The following is an 11,052-nucleotide window of genomic DNA, read 5'->3' on the forward strand; positions in this document are numbered from 1 at the left end:
AGAGGAGCTCAGACAGGAAACCGTCAGGCCCTTGGATGGGAAGGTCTGTGGTTCAGCCTCTGCTGGTGGAAGTCTCTCAGCCTGGCCAGGCAGGGTTGCCATTGCAAAGTGCTCTTTGCTCTATTCCAGTACCACTTTTCAGTTGATACCAGTTTCAGGAAAGCAGCTTTTCAGCCAGGCAAATCTCTTGCAAATCAGCAAGCCCACCAGATCTTTAGAGAGACAGTGGCTGCAGTGCAGAGACTCCTTGGCACTTAGAAAATGTCCATCAGCCAAGCCCTCACCTCACCTTTCCTCTGCAATTCCGGTCTTGCCACAAAACGCCCAGATCAGAAATAAATGCTTCTGCACTGAGAAGCTTTGGGACAGTGTTAATTGCTGAGGAAATGCTTCTAGGCTCAACCAAAATATACCGTGCTTTGGTGCTATTTGCAGAGTTTTATGACTTTGAGGTCAATTAGATGCTTTCTTATAAAAATGTCCCGTTTCCCAGTTCTCTTTATTGAATAGTCCGATGTTTATATCCCGTGGCCATGAGGGCACAGGTGAGATGTGACTTTTTCAGACTCTTTATTTCCACAGAAAATGTTTAGGCACCTCCTTAACTGCCATCCCCCCGCTCCCTTTTGCTCAAACACTGCAGGAAAAATCAAACTTGTACAAAAAAAAAGCCTCTGTCCTTTTTAGCTGTTCGTGGTGGTCTCACCCCTGTCTCTGACAGGGTTCTGCAACCCTGGCCCAGGCTCCTGGCCATGGCCTTCATCTGCTTCCTGTTCCTCAACCTCTTGTTCCAGTATTAGTTTGTGCTGCAGAGCTGCACTTACCTGTGGGATGGAGGCTCTTCAGAGGATCCCACCTTTACTTGAACTCCTCACTTTTCCCACCGCCCTGTCCTGTGATCCCATCTTTGCACTCTCACGGCCATCAGGGCTCAGAAAACCCCACACACTTTCACTTGTCACCTGCCAGGTGAACCCTGAGCCATTTCTGCCTCTTTATGGTGACAGAGACCCTCAATGACACAAGGCCCTTCACAGTGAGGGGACAACATGTCCTGTGCCATCTCCCCCTCAGGGACACTCCTTGTCCTGCATCTGTCCCCCTGATCCCCACCTGGGCGTGCCCTAAACCAGCACTAACACCTTTGACAGCCCCCCAGCAGGACCTGCCCCTCTCCTCCTCCCCACAGTAGCTAAGCCCACTCTGCTCCGCTCAAAAGAGACGTTTTGTTCACTACTTTCTTACCTTAATTTCCCCAGGAACAACGAAAGCACCACAAGTCTTACCAGCCTCAGAAACTAAAATAGTTGTTATGGAAGAAGAGTGTAAGTACCTCTCCCCCCTGCTCCCCCCATACAGCTGCTTTCCCCTAATTTGTTTGTTATTATGAGACATTTTGCATAAATGCTTTATTGCCTCCTGGAATCTTCTTTAATCACTCCTTCTCTCTGATTTTTCCCAAAGCCACTGATCTTTCCCTAGATCTTTCCAAAAAATCTGATTTATGTTGCTGGTGCCTATCTCAGAGAGGGAGAGGTTGATAACTATTGCAGTGGCAGCTTGAAGAACGTGCTACTTCAAATTGCAACTGAATTTTAAGCATTCCCAGCTCTTTCAGTGCATGGAATTATTGATACTTGCAAGATGTGCTTGTTGCAGCCTTTGATTTAGCAGGGTTTGGGTGTTGGTTGTTTTTTTTTTTAATTTATTGCTTTGTTTTTGGGTTTGGGTTTGGGACTTTTTTTGAGGATAGATGATAAAACTAAAATAGGCTCTAGGAAGCACAAGAAAAGAAAGAAAACAGATTTGAGTCTTCTAAATATTAGTCATAAGAAAATTGCAGAAAATCCATCTGTGCCTTTCCCTCCTATTTTTTCTTGAGTCTCCAAAAAGCAAGAAGAGATTTCCCCAAACTTTTAATTTGATTTAATGTGGCTGCAATGCTTTTCACCATTCCCTCCTACTCAGTTGTCCCAAATGCAGCAGGAAATGGGCCCACAGCAGTAAAAATCAAAGCACAGACACGGGTGTGGACCGGGATCCCAGGGCCTGGATGTTGGCTCAGGTCTTTCTAGTGGAGGATGTCATGTCTATGTCAGTGGAGGTCCCACCAGGATCCCATCTACCCACCCTGGGAAATCAGGAGCAGGAGGGTATTTGGAGATCTGTGCTGTATTTCCATCCCAGCTGCTGATGCCCAGAGCTGGCTGTGCCTCACTGTTGGCAATTCTTCTTTGCGGGTTTTATGGGGATGTTCCCTACTTGGAAAGCTCAGCCTTTTATGATTTTAAAGGAAATCTGATTGCAGCCACAGCAGGCACTGGCCAGGTATCCTTTAAAAGCTTTTCTGATTAGAAAAATGCAGTTAAAATGTGCTCTTGTGTAGTGCTTAGCTTTGCACTGCACTGGAGACACCAAGCTGAGACACAGCATCATTAATGCCATGATCCTTCCCCAGGATTTTTCCTTTGTTTTCACTAGGAGTGATCCATGCTACTTCTTTGCATTCTATAAGATAAATGCTATTTTCTTAAAAGCGAAATCTCAGAAAGAAAACACAGAAATTTCTCCTTTTGGAAAACTGCTTTCCTCTGTGGGTGCATCATCCCTCCCTGTCTGTTTTTTTCTAATGATGGGAAGAGATGGCAAAGTCTCCAGACTTAAGGTTGTAATTGACTTTTTTCCTTCACATTCTTTGGGTTTTTTTTGTGATCTGTCTCGATTGTTATCTAAATAGCTCAGAGTCTCTCTGATTGTTACGGTGACTGATGATCTATCGTAGAATTGCACGTGTGTGCAGTGGGGAGGTGATGGGAAAAGGAGTGGGATATCACGTGTTTTCCCCTTGGAGCACTGTTAACGCCTTTCTTACCACCTCAAAGTGTAGCTACTAGAAAATCCTGCCACATTCTGAGTGAATTCCTCCTCCTGTTCTCCAGTGGCCACAGACCTCTGGGCACTGCTGCATCGCTGGCACGAGGCAGACGGTGCTCAAAATGCAGCCCAGGTCTCCAAGGTGCTCTGCATCCATTCTCGGGTAACTTTTTTCCCTGCAAGTGCATTTTTTTGTCTTGCTGCTCTCCATCTCTGCACCTTCCCATGACATGGGGGTGGCAGAGTGCAAGGAGGCAGATTAGTACCACTGGTTCTTGGAAACATCTACACTGTCCCAGTGAAGCACATATATACCCAGGGTGAGTACTGGGACCTGCCAGACAGAGAGCTGGGTTTCCTGAAGCCCCTCTACCTGGTATGAGCATGGCATGGAGCACCATTCAGCTTCCTTCAGTGGTATGTGGATCCCTTCAGATGAACCAGAGCCATTTAAAAGCTGTAAGAAGCTGGACCATGGATTGTGATGAGTCCTGGCCTGGTCACAGGGGTGTAGAGTCCAGCTTTGATCCACATGGCCAGGCTGCACTCTGAGGGCCAGATTCAGAGAGGAAATCTGCTGTCTGGGAAATTCTTTCCATGCTGCTGCACATACTGACGTGGTGACACAGTCTGACACCTTCCCCTGGGTATTTTTGGTGAAGCATTGTCAGACTAGAGCAGCCCTAGAGATACTTGAGGACTGATGTTCAAGGGGTAGTACCTGCTGCTCTTACCAAGAGGTCTCCCCACGGAGCCCAGGAATCACAAGGTAGTTACAGCAGCCTCATCCATGGTGGAAAAGTGTTCAGGAGGACTCATTGTCTTGTGTTTGTCACAGGCTAAGGTTGTGCAGTTGGGTGGTCACAGCGTCTCGGCTCACACGCAAGAACTTGCAGGGATGTGGTAACTTGATCATGTGCCCTGATGCAGAAAAAGGTCCTTTATGCTTGTTTCAACTTCCAGAGCACTCAAAAGGGTAACGTGATCCTGTCACTGTGCAGCTTGAAGCAGCTAAACAAGGTTCAGGAGTCTGTGGTGATGGACAAGTTTGGTAAACAGAAAAGGGATCGGTGTCCACATTTAGAAGCATTCTGATGGAGGCAAAAATGGAAGAAGGTTCAGAGCAACCTGTAGAGCATTCTGAGATGTAAGGTTTATGCAGGACAAAGATAGTAAAACCCTATCAGAGTTTCATTTAAAAAAATTAAGATAATGTCTGAAATCTCTGAAAAGATCAGGTAATCCCCTCTGCTTCTTTTCTGCTATTGAGTTCTTCTCTAGTTTATTCCCTTGAATTCAACAAACAGGTGAAGTCTTGAGGGTAGGAAGAGAAGACAGGCTGGGTGGAGGAAGCATGGTTTGGACACTGCCAGGATACCAGAGGATCTGCCAGTGGTTGGCAGATACTCTAAACCAACATGTGGATGATTGCAGCTGCTCACCTGGACTCTGCTCGTGCCCTAGGTTCACTCTGCAGCAGACCTGGGTGAGTGACCTCACCTTACCCTTGGTTGTGGCTGCTCTGCAGCAAAGAGAGGTGAAAGAGGGAGAAAGAGCAGAAGAGGCAGTGTTGAGTTTTGTGGGAACATGAAGATTGGGGGATATTGTTATTTATCCGAATGAAAGTTGGGCTCTCTGGACTGAGTTTTGGGGCCTTTCTTTCAACTGCTGAGGATCACAAGCCCTCCCTGAAGTCCCTATAGAGTTCCCTGTGGGAGGAGTAGGTGAAACAGTCCTCCTTTCTCCAGTTCAGTCTAACTGTCCACACACCAGTCTGGGTCCACAGATTTCATAGCTGTTGTCTTGGCGATGTCATTGGACTAAGTTTGTAGATTGATACGTTTGGATTCATTCAGGTTAGCCCTCTCTAGTTTGATACCTTCTCCAATGCTTAGATGGCTGGGTGTTGGAAATGTTTCCTTCTCTCCCTGTCCTGCTGGACTTGTGAGATTGCGATGGCTCGGTGATGTCTCTGCTGTGATGTGCCTTGTGAGTCACACCGAGTCCAATCAAAGCTTCAGCACACACCCCACAGTAACATGTGCCACATATGGGTCAGCCAACTCCCCAAAACCTTGCCCCGAGTCCAGTCTGGCATGGCCTTTACTGAGAGGCCCTGTTGAATGGCTGGTCAGTCTCTGGCCCCTCCAGCCTGAAGGCGCTGTGCTCTCCCAGAGCCAGCAGTGCTGCAAACGTGAGCACGGTGCTCTTGGTTTGGAGATGAAGGGTGTCCAGCCAGCCCAGAGCATGGGCAGAACTGACAGAAGTCCAGACACGTGGACAGGCCGGTTTTCAATATTAGACTAAAAATAAGCCTTGGCGTGGTCTTTGCTCAGATAATTTAAACCCCAGGGCTGGAGGTGTGGTTGTAGCTGAGCAGAACCTGCACACACGCAGACGCTGGACCTTGAGGTGAATGTGAATGTGGTGGAGATCTCGCTGTCAGTCTGCAAAGAGCTGTGAGGTGGCTGCTGCCAGATCCTGGCTGTCGATTATTTTGCTCACTTTGTGTTCTTTAAGTAGCCACACAGCTTACTACTCGGGATGTGGTGTAAAAACAAGCTGTGACTCGGAAGGCAAAGAAGGGCAGGATGAAGGCTGGGATGGGATCTGGTGTCCCTGGAAGCACTGAGGCTGTGAGCCCACGTTCAGAGCAGCAGGCTGTGTACCAGGCTCTGTCTGGCTCCATCATGTGATCCTGGCATGTTGCTTCACTTCTCGGGCTTCAGCTGCCCCGACTGCGAGGGATTCACGCTGGCATTGGCTCTGCACAAGGATTTTTAGGTTGCTGAACAAATCCCCTCATTGAAGTATCATGTTGCTGCTATTACAATTGCTGACGGGGATTTGGGAAAAGAAAACGCATTCTGGGACCCCTGTGGTAGAGAAAAGCATAGGAAGGGCTCCTTCATAAAGCTGATGAGATCATTCTGGAGGGGCAGCTAGAATCTTTATAATAACACAGGACTCTGTCCCTGCAATAGTTACCTGTTCTGTGGGAGCAAGCAGTCCCTGGGCACTCAGAAACCTTTAAACTTGTTCCTCAGTGACACCCCTGAACAGCGCAGATGGAAGAGGTGGGAAATGCTACCTGTGTTTTTTTGATCAGCAGCATCTGATGCTCCAAGATGAGTGTCCTGAAGCCGTTTGTATTTTGGGATGAACCCCTGGTCTGCAGGTATTGGTCTTAATGATCCCCTCAGGAACTGGAAACGTGATTCCAGCAAGATCTGTTTCAGTAAAATCTGGGGGCAAATATTTGGTCATTTCCAAATTAATGAACACACAGGAGCAGAATTTTTAGGAGCTCCATAGACCCCTGTCTGCACAGGCCCTTCTGATTTTTGGTACAGAGAGCAGCAGGTAATGTCCAGACTCTGCTCAGGTTATTAAGAGAGAAGGTGTCATTTCAGACACACAGAAATTTACCACAGAGAATGGTCAGGATCAACAGCCCCTCCATGTACTAATCAGTGTAAATCATGGGTTTAGTGTGGGTTCACACTGGGATTACAGCACTGCAACTAAGGAATAACTTGGCCAGACACCTTCTCATCTATGTTCTTCTGACAAGCAGTTGGGTGAACTCTGTTGAGGGGAACCTCAGCAATTCTGTGTTTTATCAGTAAGTACATGAGGCATATACAGAGCAGGCAATCTGTATACACTCCCCAACCAGCTGAGTTCATCTGTCTAACTGAATGTCTAAATATTGAGAGAATAAAGTGTCTGTGCTCTATGAACCCACCAGCCAAAGTTATTTATAAAGAAGAAAAGGAGCAGCGAAATTATCGCTGTCTCCCTGCTCTCCTCGACAGTAGCTGTAGTTCGTGAAAAATTAACTATAATTTATAGTCCAAGCTGCATTAATTAACTCTTTGCAGGGGGAGTATTTCACCAGACTTCTGAGAACAGGCTGGTGAGCTGCCTGTAAAGGGTAGATGACGTGCGTGGCAGGAATTGTGTAAGAACCCCTGCACAATCATTAATGGCCTTTCTGCGTAGATGGCTCGTGTGAAGGGAAGTCCACCTGGCACAGTCCCTGCCCCTGGCTCTCCTCTCTGCTGCCCTGCCATTGATGTTAGTCCTGAGTAACTGGGGCATGTGGTGGAAAACAGACACTCTGAATGACTCCAGTGCTCTGAATGTCTCGTGTGTTTGTGCTGGACTGTCCTCGCTGGCTGGGGCAGCAGCAATAAAATGTGGCTGCAGATTGTTTGCAAACACATCCATCTAGAGGCAGCCCTCTTTCCCCTGTCCTCACCTCCTTACTGCCCTCTTCCCCCTGTCCTCACGTCCTTATTCCACTCTTTTTGTTGTCCTCACCTCCTCACTCCCTTCTGCTTTGCTCCCAGTCCCGGGACTGATTCCAGCTGGAGATCTGAGCTGCTGATGGGCGAGCTGCTCCAGCCCTTCTTTCACCTTGCAGCAGCTGTCTGACCAGTTGTGTGTCTCAGGGGCACCTTGCTTATTCCCACTGGTCAAAAAGAAATGTCACCACTTCCTTTCTATAGCTTTCCTGATGCACAGCTCCCTGTTTCCTGCTTTTAATTTGTTTGAGTACCAAGGGAAACCACTGGTGCATGATTCATGTTACTGCACAACCCCCTTATCATGTCCCACTGCCTTCATGAGTCCCATTCCACCCAGTTTGTAGCTACTCCTCAAAACTGCTCCCTTGCTTATTGAGATCTCCATTTACCCCAGCAATTTTACAACTTTCAAGTCATTTGGGATAGATGGAGTTGCGTTGGAGCCTGAACAAAGGACTTATTCTGCCACAGCAGCCAAAAGGGGGTAAGATCTGCCTGGTACTACGTGAGCTAAGGTGGAAGAGCTGTGTAAAGTGATTTCTTGATCACCAGGCACACCTGCCCCGTGTTTGGCACAGAGGTGAATGTGCCTGCATGGCTGCAAATAAACTGTGTGTGAGGTTCACTTGACCAACGTCAGCCACCAAACTGCAGGTGACTCAGGATCAGGTAGATGATTGCTAAGGTATTTCCAGGGGCCCAGACTGATGGGGGAATACAGCTAAACATGAAGTAACTTGTGAATCTGGGAATTATCCCACTAGTGTGATGGAAGCCCACTGAAATTTCCCTTGGCTTTATACTTCAGGGTGCTGGTGTGTGATCTGCAGCCATGTGGTGTCACAGAGGGCCATGTTTTGATCCAGGCACAGTTAATAGTTTCTAGGTGAGACATTTTTGCTTCCCTCTGTCCTCCCACCAGAGCTTCTCTCCGTATTGGCAGGTCTCTCCATCCTTGCTCCCAAAATAGTTGCCCTCATGAACGTGATGTCCCAGCTGCAGCAACATCCCAGAGCAATCAGGCGCCTTGGAAGGTGTTCAAGGGTTGTAACACACAGAGATCTGTATTCAGTGCATCAAACCTCAAAATGAACATTAGGGATTCCTATGAATGGAATAAATATCCCAAAAATATCAGGTATGCAGTATGGTCTCACCATTTCCGAGGGGAAAAACTGAACTAGAGATGAGGAGAAAATGATCTTCAGCTGGATCAACCTTTGTCTAAGAAGCTAGTAAAGAAATAATTGTTTTCCAGCTAGGAAAGGAGATGCTGGCTGTGCCTGCAAGGCACCTGTAAGGCCACAGGTAGCTCAGGGGAAACAAGTGGGGATGATGACTGTATTTTTCTGATACAAGAGCCAGAAAAGGGCAGGCTAAAAGGATTAAGTGGAGATGTGCCTTTGCACAATGTATGTGACACTGGAGCTCTTGTCACAAATATTGTGGATGCTATGAGATTAGACTTGTTTGAACAGCAGCTAGAGAAATCCAGCGAAGGCCGCTGAATGTAATGACACTGTGGTTTAGGTTGCCTCTGAGCTGCTCATCTTACATGGCCAGAAGAAAATTATCATTGCTGTTTTTCTTCCTCAAACATCGTCCTTGGCCACTGTCAGGGACTAGGCAGGACTTTGGTTTGACCAGTGCTGCTCAACTTGCAGTCTAAAATGGACTCATTTCATGATGCTTCTCAACAGGGGACTGGGCTTGCTGCCTCTCTTTGTGGCCTTTGCTACATCTCTGCTGCTGACAAATGCACCACAGTAATGTCTGTGATTCAGTTTAAAACACTTTGTGCCTCTTTGGGATAAAAGGCAGAATAGGGTTTTTTTTGCAGACAACAGAGATTAAAGGATAATGGCATTAGCAAGATGCTTCTAGGAGAGGTGATCAACCATGTATTTTCCTGACAGGAACAGATCACTGAGAGCTCTTCTCCTGGAAGTGCACAACATGCATGGCCCAAACCTCAGTCATGTCAGGCTCTTTTTAATTTGTTTAAAAGGAACAAAATTTAAAAGGGGCATAACTGTTTGTATGGGATGAAGATCACATGCAATCTCTAGCTGGTATCACATCATCACACAGCATCTTCCTATCCACCTCTCTTGGGGGATTGGGTACCTTGTTACCTGATGTGTTTTCCATGGGGAGGTTCCTGGGCTTTGTTTCCAGTTCTCCCTCTCTGCTCCTCCCTTGCTGTGGGAAGCCTTGCTCCAGAATCCTTTCCAGTAGGATTTATGATGCAAGACTTTGCCAGATGGATCGTTTTGCTTGCTACCAAGTGGTATATTTGATGGTTGCAGGGGTGATGGCTCCCTGCAGGCTGTGCTTGTTTCTTCATCCATGTGCCTTTCAATTTGCACCAGCACTTTGGTTCATGGAGTTTCAGTGCTCCCTGATCTGATGGCACACTTGCAGTTTATCAGAGACCCACAGCTCTCCTTTCCAGAGTAGAAATGTGCTACTATCTCATAAATGTATAAATTATACACTCTTGTCTCTGTCATGAGTCTGCATTCCCTAAATAAATTATACAGGCTCGTAATGGCTTTGGCTTCTAGTTACCATTAATCTTAACTGGAGGGGAGAGCTGAATTTCTTACAGAAGTTTGGGAGTTGTCACATTTGAGGGTTTTTTGCAAGCCCTTCACTGGAGGCTTGGTCAAGTCCCCCTCTGCAGACACTGCAGTGTGTGCACACTCTGCCCACATTTGGCTCCCAGCTGGCTGGCAGGACGTGCCCTCGCAGGGAGCAGCTCTCTGCTGTCCCAGGGCTCTGTGCACTTCGGGTTTCTGCTGAGGCATTTGCCATGTGTGCTGTGCAGAGCACTTTGGGACAGCTTGCCGTGCCCTGGGTGACTGTGAAAAGACAAACCCAGAGGCGCTGGTTATTCAAGGCCAGGCGTGGAAATAGCTCTGCTCGGTGCACAGCCCTGGTGCTGCCAGAGAGTGGGAGGCGTTGGCTTCCCCGTGGGAATGGAAGACAATGGAGTGGGGCAGTGCAGTGAGCTTGGCTCTGCCTTGAGCTGTGCACAGGTAACAGCGTGGGCTGCTCCAGCTGGGCACAGCCCAGTGAGAAACTCCCCGTTTGGAGAAGCACAGACCCCACGCAGGCAGAGAGTCCTAAAAGCAGGAGAACCAGAACCAGCTTGTCCGGTTGCTCAGGTGCCAAGCATCACCCACATGTGAGAGGCTTCACAGGGTGCTGGGAGCCCTCCTTTGCATGGGAGAGCCTGGATGTGCCCAGCAGGTGCTGGGCTGGAGCCAGAGCATGGGAATGCACCCCTTGGCTCTGCTGGTGTGGGATTCCTCTGAGCTCATTCCTCTGAGCTGAGAAGGTGGGATGAGCAGAGGGGCTGCCTGAGGAGTGGGGAGCAGCCCCAGCTCCCTCCAGGGCAAGCTGTGTCTTGCCCTGCTGCTCCTCCCGTGGTTCTGAGTAGCTCCTGCCTGGGGCTCTGGTTCAAGCCTTCTTCCTCAAATCCTGTGTCAATGAGTTCTGTCTCAGGAACGGGTCTGAAGTCACTAACCTCTCCATAAGGTTCATTCGTGCTTTGGAAGACAGAATGGAAGAGAGTATCTCCTCAGAAACCTTGACTGCAGCATAAAAGGTGCTGGAAAGTGGGTAATAGCCACACTGCTGGAGGTGTGACTGTGTTAGGGTCTGGGCAAGGTGGGTAGTCCAGGAAAGGGGACTATCTTTTATGAGGTTAGGTATTCAGTTGTAAAAAATCAGTGCTTTTGAGTGCCCAGCCCTTCTCTGAGTTATGTGAAGATGGGTCTGCACTTCCCAAAGCTGCTCAGCTTTTGTAACCTATATCAGTTGCTCTAACAGAAGTTTCTTCCCTTCCTAGAAGCCTCTA

The 11,052-nt window shown here is 48.0% G+C and overlaps 1 protein-coding gene across 4 annotated transcripts in view; it reads left to right on the forward strand.

Annotated features, from left to right (window-relative positions):
- NRG2 (neuregulin 2) overlaps positions 1-11,052 on the forward strand; it is a 157,144-nt gene that overhangs the window by 113,224 nt on the left and 32,868 nt on the right. For 3 of the 4 annotated variants that reach the window (XM_027888608.1, XM_027888606.1, XM_027888607.1), the window contains exon 4: positions 1,260-1,325. The exons of the other annotated variant lie outside the window; for it this stretch is intronic. In XM_027888608.1, coding sequence (XP_027744409.1) covers positions 1,260-1,325 — 66 coding nt within the window. The remainder of the gene's footprint in view (positions 1-1,259; positions 1,326-11,052) is intronic. 4 annotated transcript variants of the gene reach the window in all.

This window comes from Empidonax traillii, unplaced genomic scaffold (genome assembly GCF_003031625.1).
Source record: "Empidonax traillii isolate 1590-97213 ecotype Southwest subspecies unplaced genomic scaffold, ASM303162v1 scaffold242:size1152717, whole genome shotgun sequence".
Taxonomy (NCBI): domain Eukaryota; kingdom Metazoa; phylum Chordata; class Aves; order Passeriformes; family Tyrannidae; genus Empidonax; species Empidonax traillii.